This window comes from Sinocyclocheilus anshuiensis, unplaced genomic scaffold (assembly GCF_001515605.1).
Source record: "Sinocyclocheilus anshuiensis isolate Anshui unplaced genomic scaffold, SAMN03320099.WGS_v1.1 scaffold2043, whole genome shotgun sequence".
In the NCBI taxonomy this organism is placed as follows: Eukaryota; Metazoa; Chordata; class Actinopteri; order Cypriniformes; family Cyprinidae; genus Sinocyclocheilus; species Sinocyclocheilus anshuiensis.
The window spans coordinates 257,618-276,825 of record NW_015548419.1 but is presented as its reverse complement, the minus strand read 5'-3'; the positions used below and the strand labels follow the sequence as shown (position 1 = coordinate 276,825).

Sequence of the window (19,208 nt, the reverse complement as noted above, 5' to 3'; positions counted from 1 at the left end):
CCCTCTCTGTGTGAGCACCTGCAGTCTACAAGACTCTCCGACCAATTCTTTTCTCAACAATTTGAGGGGGGAGGGGGGGGAGGAACAATTTATTGAAACTTTACACAAAATATTTGTAAAAATCCAGAAAAGGTTTGCTTATTTGTTTTTTTGTTGAGTATCATATTTGATACATTATGCTTTTATGGATCCTATAGTTTGATATAAAGGAATATGAAGCTCACACTCGAGGGAGCAACCTTTTTATTCAGAGAAAAATTTTTATTCAGAGGTCCAAACTGAGAAATATGCATTTTATAAATTAATTCTAATTGATTATATATATATAACACACACACACACACACACACACACACACGCACACACACACGTATATGATGCATGGATAATCAAGTAAAGCTAAGTTGCTTCTACCCAATAATTGTTCATATTGAGATAATAACAATAAAACCAATATAAAGTTATTCTTATGTTTATTATAACTAACAACTAGAGCTAACAATACTATAACTAAATATATAAAAGTTTTTCTTTATGAAAATCATTAAAGATCTTACAGCGAAAGACATATGTACCACCACCTGAAGGAGGACGTTTTTAGAATTATATTAAGAGGCATTTTACATGATAAAAACTATAAACTATCCATCAGACAATACATGTTTTTCACCAAAGTATTCATTATGTTGATCATTTAGAGGCCTTATTAGACTTTATTGGGTTAATTATAAACTATTTATGTGAATTTAACTTGAAATTAATTTAGAACTTTCTCAGTTTTAGAAAAAAAGAGATACACATTTAGGAAAAACAACATGTCTTTGTCTATTTCATAATTGTGTAATATTCGGCATTTCAAAATAATCTGTAGGCAGATCTGTTCTGGCACCTTCTCTCTTGCACATGTGTCTATTGCAGCATGCTGTGATGACATGTTTCTTGTGTCAATGTCAGTAAGCAGGGTGGTTCCGTCAACAAAATCTGGGAAGACATGAGCTAATTTAACAGGCTGAATGAAATGCTTCTTCTGCCACTGTAAGGTCTCTCTCCACAGAACCATCAACTAGTGACGCAGGCAATTTCACACACATCCTGCCAGCTGGGAGCAGTGTGGCCCATCCAACAATTAATTTCCTGAACCCTGTGATGATCTTCCTTTTGGCAGTATCGCTTCCCCTCTACCAGGCATCTTTCTTTCTAGAGAAGCTGCCTCCCACATTAGTAAATCTTGAATATGAGCTGCTGCATGTTCAGCAAGTTGAGCACGCAGTTAAGGTCACGTATACACTGTAGTGTTGTGGGACTGACAACCGTATTTAAACACTGACAACCGTATTTAAACACAAGACCGAATGCTCCAAATTACCATTCCAAGTGTGTACAGAACAGGGCTGTCACTAAAATTCAACAACATTTTTATAAGTGGGCCCCTTGTCCCCAGGGCCTGGAACAGCTCTGACTCTAATACAGACAGTTACTCCAAAGAATATTATTTCATTTTTTTTTTTTAAATAAGCCATTTGGCAGACTTCAAAAGGTATTATTTATTTATTATTATTATTTATTGATTTATATATTTTGTTTAATTAATTAATTAATTAATTTTGCCAGTTTGCAACCATCGTTGTGTTGTTACAATGTACTGTATAGTGTACTCTTTTTATATTTGACAGTTTTTTTGCCATTTTTATTAGTTATACTTTTACAACTATATCGTTTTTCTCTGTTTTTCCTAATCGTATAGCACCAATTGAAAAAAAAAATGCCTTGGCTGCATACACATCAAAGTTTTATTAAAATGTCATCTTGTCGTTGGTGATTTACCCCAGGTCCTGTTCACTCCAAGACTGATAACTATAAAGAACTATAATAATAACTACTGTATATTAAGGCCCCAATATACTAGCATTAGCTTGTGGTGATTATGTAATAGCTGTGCATTGGGTCTCCGCCTTCTGTGACATGGAAATCTCTGTTGAGGTCAGATATGAATAAAGACATACAGTATGTGAAAAACAGTAGGCCTATCTAACAAAAGAAGTATGAGTGAATCCACAGTACTCATAAAAGAGAAGGCAAAAAATACCCATATGACATGTTATTTCTGGCAAGGTTATCCCACAAGGCAATGGGAGAGGATTAATGAATGGCAGTGAAGCAACACAACTGACGATATTTAAGTTGTAATTGTAACTGAAAGCGGCACCAACATTGTTTTTTTTTTTTTCACGTTTAATGCTGTAAATCTGCTTGCTTTAAAGCAATATATTATATGAAGTGCTATATAAATAAACATGATGTGACTTGTCTGGAGTACTGAATTGTAGAGCTAGTGCAAACATATTCACATTTGATCAGATGCTTTTGACTCCTAAGTGAAGAATGAAAATGAACTTCACCGTAAGTACATTGGGGCCTTTAGCATCCACACCAATCGAAGATAATGTTGTGTTTATTATAATCACGCTACAGTTATTTTGTCTGCCGCTTTAAATGCTAGAGGTCTTTAAAGATTGGCTGTCATTGTCCTCTGTGCCATTATTGCTATAATCGTCGTCCTTTACAGTGCATAGAATGTCTGAATGTCAGCAGAGACCATGTCAACCAGATGAGCCCCAGAGACAGATCCCCTCCGAAGACCTCGGGACAAGACCACGGGAACCAGAGTCCTCTGCACAATCTGACTTTGTTGCAACCTAGAATAAAACTGCTGGTGTCGTCTGGCCAGAGGAGAATGGTACATTATTTTGACACACTATTTCCCTTTTTTAATACTGTAAAGCTGCTTTGACACAATCTGCATTGCAAAAAGCGCTATATAAATAATGGTGACTTGACTTGACTTGACATAGAAGGTATACATTTGTGCTCCCTGCAAATGGAACATATGACTATGATGTCATACTCTACTACATGAGTTACAGGTATATAATAATAATAATAAATAATTTACGCATTTAGCAGACGCTTAAACGTCGTCTCATTCGGACGGTGACGAGTCTGCTTACAGACAGGAGGTTAAAGAGCTGGCTGTCTGGTGCAAAAGTGGAGATGATAGTGGACTTCAGGAGAAACCCCCCTGCTCTCCCCCCACTCACCATCATGGACAGCACTGTGACTGCAGTGGAGTCATTCAGGTTCCTGGGCACCACTATCTCTCAGGACCTAAAGTGGAACGTTCACATTGACTCCATTGTTAAAAAGGCCCAGCAGAGGTTGTACTTCTCAATTTATATATTTTTATTTCTTATTTACTTGTTCTATTTTTAATTTTTTTATTCTTCTTTTATTATCTGTGTTTTTGTACTGTCGCTGTCATTCTGTTGCACAGAAGCTTCTGTCATGATAACAAATTCCTCGTATCTGAAAACATACCTGGCAATAAAGCTCATTCTGATTCTTAAAAGCAACTTACAGTGCATTCAGGCTATACATTTTTTACCAGTATGCGTGTTTCCTGGGAATCAAACCCACAACCTTTTGCGCTGCTAATGCAATGCTCGACCACTAAGCCACAGGAGTAGAAAACCGCATAAACATATTTCATTACACCAAATACACAAAATAATGTTCTTTTTAGCAGCATCATATGACCCCTTTAATATTTTGCCTATAGACACTTAATTCATTGTATTTGCAGAAGGGGTTCATCTAGTGATATCCTAGCCACCCCCTATCTGAGTGACTTAAAAGTATATAAATGAAAATACTTTTATTAATATTTATTTTAAGTATTTTTAAGTGTGACATCATTCATTCATTCATTCTTTCTTTCTTTCATAAGCTTTTTATGTTCACATATTCACCTTTCATATCCACATGTTAAAGACATACATAAAATACGTAGAACCAAGCTAACCCATAAGCGAAATTACTTTAGTTCCATCAAAGTCCCGATGACGCACATGACACCAGAAGCATTGGCGCTTTAGCCGGAAACTTCAAGTCAGAGGAGCTCGATGTGACATTTCGGAGTGGTTACTTCTGAACTGTTATAGAAGAATAAGAATGTTTCTCACTACTGTAAACTGTGAGTACACCTATAATGATAATATCTACAATATGTTACAAAAAATATCCACAAAACGTCATTGTCAGCATAACTGCGGGCAAAACGTGTAACGTTAGACTGCAGAACAGATGCTTTGAGTAGAGGCTAATAACTAGCCAGTAGTTTCATGTATAAATGTATAATATTTGCATATTAATAAAATGTCGAAATTCAAATATTTTTTACTATATACCACAAATATTTGTTTTAGATGTTACTTGGTGATTGTGTATTAATAAACACGTACATACGTGCATCATATTATTCATTACAATGTTAGATGTCAGTGCTAATTACTTTTTTGTTTTGCTTCCTCTTTAATTATTTCTCAATCTAGCTGCCAAGAGCAAATCTAAGTGAGTATTCCCACATCTTCATTGCACTTGTTTACATAAACTGTGCTGCACTAATATGCAAGACACACGGCTGCCTTGTTGAGCTCTTGTATATGATTACATTTCTTAAATTTCAAACGGAGAGCATACAGAATAATACACTTCACGGTCTAATATTGCTTTTTGTTCTGTTGCTGAACATTATACAATTGTTAACTTTAACAACTTAACAGTTTATTCTGGTAGGTCTGGTTAAACACTTGATTTAAAAATAGTTCCTGTTCCTTGGTTTAATGTCTTGTTGTTTTATGACAGACACATTGAAGTTAGTGCTTTGTATTTACCTGTGGCTTCTTGTGTTTCAGGACTTTGCTGGTTCAGATGGTGAGTGCAGCTGGCACAGGTTACTGGTTTTAACACGAAGAGGGGCCGATTGAGGGACAAACTGGTTTTGCGAAAGCATGACCCCATAGGTGAGGTGAACTTTTTCTGTCATTGTAAGTATAATGGCAAACTCTGAATTGATTTCCAAAAAAAACAAAAAACAAACCCTCTTTATACTGTGTGTGTGATAAAACATTTATTTTATACATTTTAAAAATTACATAATCATAATAATAATTTCACATCTATTTCTATTGAAAAACATTGACTTTGTATTGCATCGATAGAAACCAGAAACCTTTTTATTAAAAGAAACCTGAACCCTTTGAATTAATATTTGCAATAAATGTCATTCTACAGTTGTTTTACCGAGAATATTGCTTTAATACCCTAGTGAGCATGTCTGTCACAACAAACACTTGTAAATAAATATTGGTAACACTTTACATTAACGTTTCAATTGTTACATTGGTTAGCTACAGTTAACCTAAAATGAACACTACATATACTTTATTTAATTCATCTCATTTAGCTAATTTCAGTATTATTAATACATTTTAAAATCAAAAGTTGTTTCTGTTAGCATTAGTGCACTGTCTAACATGAACAATTGGTAAGACTTTTCATTTGTTGACATTAGTGAATAACAATGAGCAATATATATTTTAAAGGATTCATTTATTTTTGGTGATATTTGTAAAAAAATATATAATTGTTCATTGTTTGTTCATGTTCACCGTGCATTAATTAATGTTATCAACAAATACAACTTTTGTTTTAAAAAGTATTAGTAACTTTTAAAATTAACATGGACTAAAATTAATAAATGCTGTAGAAGTAGCCTATTGATCATTGCTAGTTCATGTTAGCTAATGTATTAACTAATGTTAATAACAAATTAAACCTGTGATATCTATTGTAAAGTTTCACCTAAATATTTTTCCAAACACATGAAGGTTTAGTTTTTCTTTTCTTTTTTCTGGGACTGTCAATAGACTAAATAATTGTGAACTCGTAATGTGCCTTTTAGAAAGCAGAAAGGCAAGGTAATAATATTTGGTAAATGTTTTAAAGTCCAAGTGAACCGGACGTTGCTGCCGACTGTAGTTCAGTATAGTGATGTATTTCCAAATGAAACGGAATATTGCATAGAGGGCATGGTTAAGCATATTCTGCCCGAGCCGTCAAACTGACGTCATCAGAGAAGGAATGCCATTCCAGATCAGAAGCAAATGATCAGATTTTGATGAAAGATTTTTTTTTCAGTGGATTAATTTGCCCGGATTAATTGTTCACCTTAAGACTAACAATGTGCGCTAACAAAATAAATATTGTAAATTTAGATTTCATGAGGACTTTAAATATTGTCTTACACACATTTAATAAATATATTAAAGTGCCCCTATTATGGATTTTTGAAAATTGCCTTTCACACAGTGTGTAACACAGCTCTAAGTGAATGAAAACATCCTGCAAAGTTTTAAATCTGAAAGTGCATCGTGTATAAAGTTATTGTCTCTCAAAAGAAAGAGTCGACTCTGAATCATTGAAACGAGTCGTTTTTAAAACGAATCCCAAGCCGCTTCATGTTGACATCAACTTGAAACATTAGCATATTGCCCACCCACTTGTTGGTCTTTTCGCATTGGTCTGAATGAAAATGCAAATTTATTCTTTGCCACTAGGTGTAGCTTTTGGAGCGGTAAAAATAGTGGTTTCCCCGGTAACGCTGTAAACAAAGCAGCACTGCGCTCACAAACGCTGCTTTATCAGGCATTATAGACATGATGAAACAGAAATGAAATCAACCAATCGGAACAATCACGGCAGATTAGCGTCACGCAAAGGAGGGGTTTGGAAAAACGAATCGTTGAGCGAATCGTTTGGGAGTCGTTGAGCAAGTAAGGTAAAAAATAAATACATATAAGACAGTGAAAGTGTTTTTTGACCTTGCATGCATGTCAGCCTGTTGTTGGGGACTCCCAAATCCAAAATATGAACCTTTCATTACCCATAATAAGGGCACTTTAATTTAAGATGCAAAATACATTTTATAAAATCTTTTTCTCTCAAGTGTTCTGTGGATGCAAGCTTGAAAACCACTGAGGTTGTGTACTCCTAAACGATGATGACAAAATATACCTTCGATATGTTGTGCTCCAACTTTAAAACAACACAAAATAGTTTTTTTTTACCATTTTGTGGGGTCTTTAAAATAGATCGCTTTATTAATGTTTTTAATGTGTTTTTTTTTCTGTTCATATTTCAGTTAATGTTTTAATGTTTTCCTCTTCATTGCTCTCCACAGTGAACAAACATGTTCTGTTCATTGAGAAGAGGAAGATACGATCTCTTTAAAAAATGGGCTGAGAAAATTGACTTTTTGAAGTGTTATCAGCGTAAAACAACTGTGATGATTGATCAACATCCAGCATATGCAAGTGTCATTAAACAACTATGAAGGAAGAAGATTTACATCAAAGTAAAGACCCTGCATCACTGCAGCTGTGGATGACTGGTCTAATGAGACCAGAAATGAGCTGTACATCCTGTCAGGATAATGTGCTGTTAAGGCCATTACAGTAAGTGTATTATGTTGGATTTGTTTGGTTCTTTTGTTTTCTTTTTTGTACCAAGTCAGAATTTTGACCTACTGCAAACAATGAACCACCTACTCAATCACAGATTGCTTTAGGCTGAAGTGGATTTGTTGGAATAATTATCCTACAAAATGTGTTTAGCAGAATTTTTTTTTTCATAATTGTTTAAAAAAAATAATAGCAGTTAATTTGCCGTTTGTACTTTATTACATAAATTGACATGGTTTTATTTTATTTTCAGACATATTTAAACATTATATATCACGTCATTTACAAATAAATGCCAGGAAATTACATTATCTGGAATTCTCCAGTACATGGTATTGTTTATTATACAAACAATAATTCTGTGGACACTGTGCACAGATTAATGGTGTTGTTTTGAAGCCAAGGGTCACCTTCAGAACAGTTCAGTTGGCAGATCCTTCTGAAATGGAAAAGACGTTTGAGTGCCGACAGTTTGTACAGACACGGCTGCGACAAGGTTGGCTCTCCTGGCCATCTCTTCCAGCGGCATTGTGGGATAATGGGCCATGTAGAAAGCCAGAGCACCAGTGAAGCTGTCGCCTGCTCCCTGTTAAGAAATATTTCCAGTTCAGTTTGTGGCATTTAGATTAATGCTTATAATGCGGAAGAGAAGAACACTGAACTTTGCATCACAACTTGGAGAAACAAATATGACAGCAGGGGGTGCCGTCATACTTGTCAATGCCAGTACGTCCAAAGGTTGTAACTTGTAAAACAAATCTGGGAAACAAATGGCACCAAAATGTACAAATTTTATTGAGTCAATCTTAAAATAAATATTGAACTACCAATTGCTCGTGATAATATTTAATGGTGACGACATGACTTTAATTCTCTATTTGTGTGCTGAGTCATGTGTGTTTGCCGTTGTGCAAGGCATGTGAGTAAGTCTGTAGATGCTGACTTGGGCACAGGTCACAAGGGTCAGAGTGAAACAACACGCATGCTTTAAGCTTTTCTTGACCTCTGTCAGTGATGTAGGGTCGCCTTCTGCCTCGAAAGTCTTTGTGAAGGTCTTCTGTTGTGAGTTGAGCACTTGCTGAGACATGCAGCGTGACATTATTTTTGTGTGTGGGCATTTTTGTTTGCTCTCCTACTTAATTTCAGTATACTCTGTGAATGTTTATTTTTGGGTGAATCTAATGTAGCTTGACAACAAGTCCAAATCATATCCTGACTCAAACTCGACAGTACAACATTTGATGCATTATGAAAAAAAAAAAAAAAAAAAAGAAAGTGCCTAAATCTTTTTATTTTTTAAATAATTAACCGCAACCATGTATTTGTTAGTTTATATACATATAAATGTGTGTGTGTGTGTGTGTGTGTTGGTAACAAAAACTGATTTTTTTTTTTGAAAGAAGCCTCCTATGCTAAAAAAAGGCTTGATTCAATTCAAGGCTCCTATGCTCAATCTATTCAATTAACTACAGTAAAAACATTAATATTGTGAATTATCATTTTAAATAACTGAATTTGATCAGAATCCATCTGAATTTCTCTCTCTCTCTCGCTATATATATATATATATATATATATGCGCATATTTTAAACTGATCAAGGGGTCAAATTTTTATTTCTTTTTAAAGGGACATTTTCCCCCCAGAGTTATCAGAAATACACTCTAAGCTGTCTTTTTTAATTTTATCTCCACTTGTATGAAATTGATAAGGACACTGGCATGTTTTACCATGCCTGCAGGGGGTAGACTGGGATCAGGGGGGAGGGGTGATGTCGGGTGTTGAATTTATGATGAGAAAGCACAGAAGAATGTAGTGATGTGCTCAGATTTAACTGCAGATCGCCCTGTCACTGGTTCTCACAAGTCTACCAGATTACTCATCTCAATGGCCCGCCTCTTAACCATCAATCTTTATTACACACCACTGACTGTCCCTTCGGTCTCCTCCATATAGCCACAAGGCCATAGGCCACAGTTGTCTGCAATCCCCTACTGATTGATGACTGAATGAAGTGAACTATGCAGACAAGAATCCATTACAAAATGATCACAGTCCACCTTTGCCCAGTTTGGCTTAAGTCATGCATTTTGTCTGTTTGGGTAAATGGAAGAACATCTGCATTTGGACATATGGTGTGGTCATGAGGAAAGTTCTGGAAAAAAAATTCTCATTACATTTAGGTAATGTCTCCACCTTGTTCAGATGAAACCTTCCACCCACCTCTATTACTCCAATAAGATGGAATGGTGCTCTTATTGCTAGAGGTTGTCAGGTTGGCCATAGTAGCTGTTCTTACTATTAAATGTATGGGTGGGCAGCACAACTATACATAGAGCACTTCAGTTTGTAGTCTCCTGGGATTTATTTATTTACTTATATTTTTTAAGGAAAGATGGTTAACATTAACCTTAAACTATCAATTTTGCTGCCGCTGTGTTAGAATGCTAAATAAGGACAATAGCACAAGGCTATGAGTTTACTTGATTTATGAATTGGACAACTGTTGCAGTCCTTTTAGCAACTTGCATAAAAATGACAACAACAACAAAGCATCTTTGAAATTTACATGAGGTATGACTATAAAATGAATGTTGTTGAACAAACGGTGTAAGTAATGTTAACCACAGACCTTAAGACTCGTAAATCTAAAACTGCCATTCTAAAAACCTACAAGAATGGCCTAAAAATTAACATAATGAATGATCAGCTCCATTGCCATCAAATATGCTGTTTTGTTTCCAGTAAATTTTCAGATTTTCTGAACTTTGGCACTACCACATTGTATCACCAACTGCCAGTAAAAATGTATTACTTCTAGTTGCTGCAGAACAGTCAGTGTGAATGACCTGTATTTAAAAAAGTTTGTGAAGAGTGTAAAAAAGAACTTAAAAAACTAACTTTGTTTACTTCAACAACATGATGCAAAAACAACAAAGTTTTCCAGTTCTTCATTGAAAAAAATGATCAATCACTTATAAAAGGGCAGCTTTTGTCTTTACAGGCCGCATGATTAGACTTTGCAAGTAAGACTGACATCTAACAACATTTGTCTGAAGCATCAGTGGTGACAACTACTGCTCCTCCCAGTAGCTTCCAAACAGTCCCAGACACATTCTGGTAAATGTTATATAGAGCTGTCAGTCAATCATATGACAAAACTATTAGATGTGGTCAGTCAAAGACTGCAACTTGTTTAACATTACAGCACTACAACAAACTGTGAAACAATACACAATTGTAAATCAAAAATTTTAAACGGTGTTTACAACAAAATTTTTTCTGTAATTTGAAGGACTTGAATTGAAAAGAAAAATGTAGACAGGGACTTGACTGTCCATTGGAAGTGAAATAGAAGAAGAAAAGTAGGTCCTGACAGAATAGAGCTATGTGGGTAGAATCAGTAAAGGGGTGGGGCAGAAATATAAAAGGAATTGGTCACATCATCCAAGAAAGAAGTTGGTTCAGTGAGGATAACAAAGACAAGTTTGTCTTTTTTTGTGGAATATAGATGAATTCTGCACAATAAAACCAGTGTTCCTGTGGAAAATATGCAAACAAGGAAATTAATGCAACTGATTCCGAATGCCTGCTGAAATCAGTTGTCAATGTGATATACTAAACTAACATTTAATTTGGTGGTAGCCCATGATTTTGACCAGTGGAGTAAAAGCTTGGGAAAACCGGATGGTCACCACAGTTAGAACAACATTTTATCACAACAACAATGTACATCTGCAAGTCCACTGGTTAAATACAGTAAAAGTCTCCAAAAACAATGGAAGGAGTGGATGATTCACAGATGATGTGATCAAGATGGCATTCAAAACTTCAATGCCAAAAACGTCCATCTGAGGTTACTGAGTGAATGACCAGTGGGTGGGATGCACAAAGTCAAAACATAAAGACAGCCTAACAAACACTGTTATTCTGTTCCTGATCACAAGCCATCAGATTTCCAAAAGGTTGGTGTACCTTAAAGAGTGTTTTTGAAGGCAACCCTAATGGTATTCCAAGAGATATACAGTACAACCTTCAGTGTTTGTTGATGGTCAAATCTTTAATCTTTTAGAAACACACTTGGGGGTCTAAGTGGTCATCTTGTGTCACCATGGTACATGTTGCTAGGAGATATAGTTTCCCTCAAAAGAATGGCTGCTGTCCAATGTGGCTTAGTGTGGGTTCTTCTTTGTGGGTTTCATTTACAGTCTCTTGGTGTGATGACATCAATGTCGGTTGGAGGCATGCAGTGCTTTCCGGTAAATACCCACCACCTTCTCCTGTAAAGATCCCTGTGGTGGGTCCTCTATGGCTCTTTTCATAGAGGTGAAGATTGGCTGATTGTGATTGTCTGAAACAACTACAAGCCGTGTTGTCTGGCTTGAAGGCAAGGTTCTGGAATTGGGTTGACCTCCAAATGCAAGAGCACAGGCCACCCACAGTTCATCTGAACTGAGTGTGCTGTAGGTTAGAGAACTTGGTCTCAGTGAACACACACGTAGCCTACAGATAGAATCACTTTCTTTGGTCAGTGTTAAATATATGAAGGCCTTCGTAAGATTTATGGAAGAAAGGGAATGATCATAGAATAGGTGGGTAGCCACACAGAGGAAAACTACTTACTTATTTGCCTTTCCAGATTTGCAATAGTGTCTGCCGTGCTTTTCATGTAATGCCATACCACACGGCTTTTGATCACAGAAGGGGTGTCTAGCTGATGTGAAGCTGTAAAGACTGACAAAAGATCCTTTTAACTTGAGACTGCTTCTAGTCCATAAGAAAGGGTTCCTTTATCTTGAGGACACAATGGTACAATCCCTTTGAGATGTGCGTAATGTCCCCTTAAGGGAGTCAGATGCTAAATAAAAAGTTGTTAAAGTTAGCGACCCCCACATCTTTTTTCATTAATTTTCATGCGCTCAAACAACAACAACAAACATGAATCTGGCAGTCCCACTCACTCATCTAGCAGCCCATCTCTCTTTGCAACCACTGGGAATGACAAATATTTGAGAATTCTAAGTGGCTGTTGATGGGCGGTCTCTCATGGCCTTGCCATGACCAATGAGCTAGCAGTTGTGAACACGTAACTTCTTTCCGCTTCAAATGCATGCTGAAGAACTGACCAGCCATAATGTCTACAACCCAATGAATGATTTAGTCAAAACGTTTTTGTGGCATCCTCTTCTTTTTTTCCTCAGCAAACACAAAGAAGTATATTGTCAATGCTACACCAAGACACCAATTGTTGACCATGACGTCTAGGTGATTTCTGCGAACTTATTGTCTTTTGGTTCAGTAAGTGACAGAATCCATGTTTAAAAGATTACCCCTCTTTCACATCTAAAGTGTGACAGACCCAAATGTAGTACTTTCAGCAACAACAGATTGTGACATCCTGTTATCAAGGTGTTTCAAGTTGACCAGTGTGCATTTAGCTTAAAAAGTTACAAATAGACTAGGGTGACCAAACGTGCCATTTTCCCTGGCCAGGATTTCTATATTGCCTAAAATATCTAGGTTTTGGCTTTGTTTGCGTGTGCAGACCGATCAGTGTATGACATCAAAATACCTCGAGAGCATTTTGAAAGCATAAGGAACCGTCTGTATGGTATTTTGATGTCATACACCGATCGGTTTGCACACGCAAACAAAGCCAAAACCTAGATATTTTAGGCAATATAGAAATCCTGGCCAGGACACGTCCTGGGAAAATGGCACGTATGGTCACCCTAAAATAGACTATATTTTTGGAATATTCTCATTTCTGTCCCAAACCATTGGTTGCTAAGTAGTTGCTTATGAGCTGCGGTGCAAACTGAGCCACATAAACAAAAAGACAGAATTCAAGTCATGCAATACCAGAGCTGAGGCAATTCCATGCCTATTCTCTGAACAACAAGGGGTTGTTTAGTATGAAATAGTGAGATTTGGTGACACTGCAGAAAACACTGGATTCAGGCCAAGGAGCACAGAGCATCGCTGGGCTTCGTGACTCACACCACTATGCTTGGAGAAAAGCATGGTAAACACTTTAACCGTCTATTTAATGCACTTTAATGACCAAAGATAGTCGTCACAAATAAACACAATTGCCACATACTGTTATAAAGATGACAACAGTTCTTTTTTTGGACTGCTGGTAGACCAAATAACCACAAAAAAGTTTATTTTTAAAAAGTGACATGCCATCATTCTTTGAGAATAAACTGATGGAAACATGCCTTGCTCCTGTCTAGTCGTTGAGATAAAATCTGGCACTTTGCCCCATTCCCTCCTCCTGGTTTTTAACAAGTGGGGAAAGAACAGAGCATCCCAGAGTTACTGGAAGAGGGATCAGAGCATCCAAAAGAGTTAAACAACTCATGATTTATGGGTCATCAAAGTGCGCGGGAACAGGCCGACCGCCACGTGGAGACCACAGCCAGGCGGACTCCCGCTGAGTGGATCACTGCTAAGCACTGAGTCACCCAGAGAGGGCAGGGGAGCCAGGGGCAGCCTAATCTGATGAGATTGGATGTCTGTGTTCTATATGTGTGAGTTTATGAGAGATATGTTATGAGTGTGTTGTGGTTAAAGATCAGACAAAATAAAATATTTAAATGCTTTCATCACTCTGAGCGAAGTAAAAAAACATACATATGTATACACATACAAATGTTGCAAATGATGAGAAAAACACTAACTAAACAGTATGGTTTGGCAATTCTAGAAAAGAATAAAAAAAAAAAAAAATCAATTTAATTAAAAAACATTTTAAATAATGCCATATGGTATAATTATGAAGTAAAAAATAACAACACCTTACACATCCTAAGTAGTATTATCAGTTTTTTGACATACAGTATTACAACCTGAAGTAGCATTGGCTTGTCAAATTACCTGAAATTTGAAGATGCTTATTGACCTTATTGACTTTGACCACATACTCATAAGGGTCTGCAGGGGTCCTCTCTTTTAATATCATTTCCTGTTTTCAGTGTTTGTTTGTTTTTTTTGCACGTCAGTTGCACCACATGGCTTTGATTTTCATTTCCTCCTTTTTTAAGCTTTGTTCAAATGCATTTTAGTAGTAAAGTAGTAGAAGATTAAACTACTTTACAACTTTAACTTTTAACTTCGTTAAAATGTCCTAGCCTTGTTCATGTAACGCTTACATTACTATGTGCCACTTACAAAATCTTGTATGTACTGTAAATAATCCATAAAAATAAGTAGCTGATGCTTGGTATTACAGTCTTGCAAATGTGCAAGTGATTATTGCACATAACTGAAGTTGTTGGAAATGAAAAAGCTTGCAGAAAAAAGACATGAAAACATAACTTATCACAGCAGTGAATTTGTAATTTGCAAACCTTCCTCACAACTGATGTTCTGCTACTATAATTAATACTATTTTTTGACATATGTTTCAATCAAAAATGAATGCGAGCTTGCAGGGGTTAACTGAGGGTTTAAAGCAAACTAAATCATTTGACAGAGGTACATCACCAGAGAGAAGTCCGTTGAGTTCACTGCTATCTTTCTGTATGACTGTGCAGTGATTTGCAGAAGAATCCTTGACTAAAAGAGATGGATGTGGTCTCACATGAATCTTGCTGTGAATCCACTGCTTCATTTTGCTTAAAACTACAGGGTTTATAAAATAAAGAAAATCCCCATTTATGTCTGAGAACTTCTCCAAATAAATCTCCTTTTCTTAGAATTTTAGATACATAGACCGATGGTGGTCTGCACGTCATGCTAACAAGTAGGAGTGGGACGAAGTTGCAAATTTGCTTTTTAGTCCATGAAAGACGTGGTTAAAAAAAGAGAACTGAAATGCAGTCTATATGAATTGCAAGACAGTTTCTAATCCAAAGAATAATAAAAATAAAGACCAGAGAACCTTTTTTGGCCAGTTTTGATCACTGACGGGACATATTTATCACTTAACTTGCATCACGATGTGTCCACTTTTCTTTCTGGCTTGACGCATTCTAATATGTGACTAATGATTGATCTTGTTGTTCTTCACAAGACTCACTAGGTGTTCCAGACATTTAGAGAGCAATAAAATAAACAGGAAATATGAGTTATGATGACGCCAGAATTAGCGAATCCAGGTGTGAAATGAGTAAGCCGCTTCAGAGATTACAATCAGAAGAGAAACCAGAAAAACCACATCCAAAATTAACATTAAGGTTGATGTCAGACTTCATCAGAGACAATGATGTCAGAGGCAAATAAGTAGCCATATTAAATTAACATATACGTAGAACTCCAGACTGAACTTCTGACAACAATCAGATGTTTTAGTAAGAAATGACGTGAAACTCCAAGAAATGCTTAGTTCTCTTTTTTTTTTTCATTTCTCATGTCATTAAAGCCCACAGCAGAATCATACTAGGTGAATGAAAATGTCAATTCAAATGTTCCAAATGATGCATAAATTGTGTTTAACATTACTACTGTTCAAAACATACTACTTCAACTATGAATCATGCTTGTGGATCATATGGTATGGGCACATTATGAATGATGACTAATTAGCTTTCACTCATGACTGTAGTGGCATGACCAATTTGTAGGGGTATACAAACATCTGGTCTTCTCAGATACTGTGTCATAGTTTTAGCTTCAGGTGGACCACGAATAGACCGTTCACACACTATCTGTTGTATATTATAAGGTCTACCCAGTCTGAGTGGTGCATGGGTGTTGTTATCAATAGCTGTTATAAACAGGGTTTAAATTGGGCCGGGGCCGTCCGGGGCTGAGCCCCGGTGTAGTGCCGAAATTTGCACCCTGCCAGATTATGCACCCCCTAGTATTGGTAGGTTTAGGGTTAGGTGTGGCGGAGGGGTTAGGATTAGGGGTGGGGTTGGGATTAAGCAATCAGGTAGCGACTTCAACGAGGGGGTGCATAATCTGGCAGGGGTGCAGAATTCGGCACAACACCGGCACATAGACTCGTCATTAACGCTTCATTAACGCCAGACAAGTAACATGATTAAAACATCAGTAACCAAAAATAACTATGTAAACACCAAAACGCAAGTATTATTCTGATTTTATTACATTTAGAGTAAGTGGAGAATGGTGGATATAGCTACTGTATATTATGCATCTATTGCTGAGGCGAGGCTCACGCAGCCTCTCCAGGAGAAATCAAAATGCGCAACACTAAGAAACTCAGCATCCTGAGGTAAAAATTCAAAATGGTAAGTTGTTATATTTAAAATGCAGTTAGTTAGGCAACATCACACAACGTTTTCACCATTACGACTGTTTAATAGTTCTATAAACAGTTCAATAAGCAAATACAATAATATTAGGTCACTTAGGCGGAAACACAGCGCATCTCACAGCAACCAGCCGATTCATTGCTGATTGATTCTGTGTTTTGAACGAATCGGTTGAATCAAAGTTTCATTCATGCCCACGCATAAACATCTGATGAATCTGCCGTTTGAACGAATCGTTTGAATGAATGACTCAATGACTCACTCATTAAATGCTCACTCCCTGGCACTGGCGTTCTAATTTCAGATTTTCATCATTTCTTGTTTGTATATTCAAATATATTTAAAAGAATCTGACATTTGAAGTGAAATTCAACATTTGAAGTGGATCAAAACCTTTCATCAAACCTAAAACCAAAATGCGTCCTTGTTTTAGGACATATAAGCTCGATACCATAGAGCGCCCAATTTAGCAAATCCCAATTTAACGTCTGGTTATGTTTTTGGCATTTAAGACACTCGAAGGCAGTTATGTTGCAATATCCTTAGGCACAAATTTGTATTCTTTGTTTTAAGAGTCACGTCTAAAATATTTTAAAAAAGATACATTTTCTATTTCCATTCTGTATCATCAATGAAACAAATCACTTAGACTGTAGAATGTCCAATGGGATGCCACTCTTTTTAACAGTCTACAGGAAAAGTGTGGTTGGTTTGCAAGTTTGTGAGCCTCTTCCTATCTAAGTAGGCAGTTCTTGGTCAGAATAAATTGCAAAATAGACCTGATATCTAAGTTAAAGTTTCTTTGTGAGACTAACCGAATGAATGGGGCGTGCTGTTATAACAAAGAATAAAGTGTTAGAGAACCTACCCAGAAAGTAGTGTGTGGTGAGTCACAGGCTTTGAGAGCCAGAAATGTCTGCTGCAGATAACTAACTCAATATGCCGCATGATGAATTTCTTCTCCTTCATACTTCAAGTGCCTGAACAGTTTTAAATCACAGTTTGCTCCATAAAAAGGAGGATTAGGCGTGCAATGTTCTGATTTTCTTGAACTGTTATCTAATACATACCCTAGTTTATAAATCTGCCAGACAGCACTTTTATCAAAAACAACACTTTTATAGACTCAACAAAGCTAATGTATTGTCTCTGTACTACAAATACCTGCAACTACAACAACTGCAGTCTTACCGTGGTATCCGCAGCAGTCACCGCGGTGGTGGGAATGTGTTTAGGTGCCGTGTTTGTGGGCTGACACACCACACAGCCCTGTGGCCCCAAGGTGACAATGACCGAACCACAACCTTTGTTTAGCAGCTCCAGGCCTACTTGACTGGCATCCTCCACTGAGGTAACAGACATACCCGTCAACAGCTCTGCCTAAGAGGAACACCACAAGATAATGAGAAAACAGTCACATTTATGCTAATAGCTAATCTGCAACTGTGCTAATCTGTTTAAATTACCATTGCCAGAAACATACTATATGTCAAAAAAAAAACAACAACTTGATTTCATGTGTAGTTGCTTTCTGAAATGTGTCAGTGCAAAATTTAGAAAGCAATGCAAGGTTGTGTCTCAGCATAGATGCGAGTTGTGCAACAGCATTCATTAGCATAATTTAACAGTTTACATTTGCAGATCAACTACTGATATAGCTGAGTGACAGTTTAAGGAGAATCTGAGTATAACTAAAGTTGATACAAACACAACATTACAACATCAGTTCATGCATAAGTTATCATGAACTAACAATGATCGAATGATACAGCATTTAGAAATCTAGGTTAAAGTTAATTTATTTTCAGGTTGAATACATTTGATATTAGTTAATACATATTATCAGCAAACACGAATTAACAAAAAACAATAGCATTAATTGTTAAATGATCATTAACCTTGACTGATATAATAAATTGTTGTTCATTGTAAGTTCATGACACCCAGTGCGTTATTTATACACTGAACAAAATTATAAACGCAACACTTTTGTTTTTGCCCCCATTTTTCATGAGCTGAATTCAAAGATCTAAGACTTTTTCTATGTACACAAAAGGCCTATTTCTCTCAAATATTGTTCACAAATCTGTCTAAATCTGTGTTAGTGAGCACTTCTCCTTTGCCGAGATAATCCATCCACCTCACAGGTGTGGCATATCAAGATGCTGATTAGACAGCATGATTATTGCACAGGTGTGCCTTAGGCTGGCCACAATAAAAGGCCACTCTAAAATGTGCAGTTTTATTGTATTGGGGGATCCGGGGGGGTCCGAAAACCAGTCAGTATCTGGTGTGACCACCATTTGCCTCACGCAGTGCAACACATCTCCTTCGCATAGAGTTGATCAGGTTGTTGATTTAGGCCTTTGGAATGTTGGTCCACTTCTCTTCAATGGCTGTGCGAAGTTGCTGGATATTGGCAGGAACTGGAACACGCTGTCGTATACGCCGATCCAGAGCATCCCAAACAAACTCCGGTGAGTATGCTGACCATGCAAGAACTGGGATGTTTTCAGCTTCCAGGAATCGTGTACAGATCCTTGCAACATGGGGCCATGCATTATCATGCTGCAACATGAGGTGATGGTCGTGGATGAATGGCACAACAATGGGCCTCAGGATCT

The 19,208-nt window shown here is 36.9% G+C and overlaps 1 protein-coding gene and 1 pseudogene across 1 annotated transcript in view; one reads left to right on the top strand and one right to left on the bottom strand.

Moving 5' to 3' along the window:
* The first annotated feature begins 3,906 nt into the window (after positions 1 to 3,906).
* On the top strand, positions 3,907 to 7,150 carry LOC107656749 (39S ribosomal protein L33, mitochondrial-like; annotated as a pseudogene).
* Positions 7,151 to 7,758: 608 nt separating this feature from the next.
* The window catches only part of LOC107656748 (ribokinase-like), a 26,686-nt gene continuing 15,236 nt past the window's right edge, over positions 7,759 to 19,208 (bottom strand). The window contains exons 8-9 of the mRNA XM_016444692.1: positions 17,776 to 17,964; positions 7,759 to 7,944 (exon numbers count right to left, since the gene is read on the bottom strand). Coding sequence (XP_016300178.1) covers positions 7,771 to 7,944; positions 17,776 to 17,964 — 363 coding nt within the window. The 3' untranslated portion in view covers positions 7,759 to 7,770. The remainder of the gene's footprint in view (positions 7,945 to 17,775; positions 17,965 to 19,208) is intronic.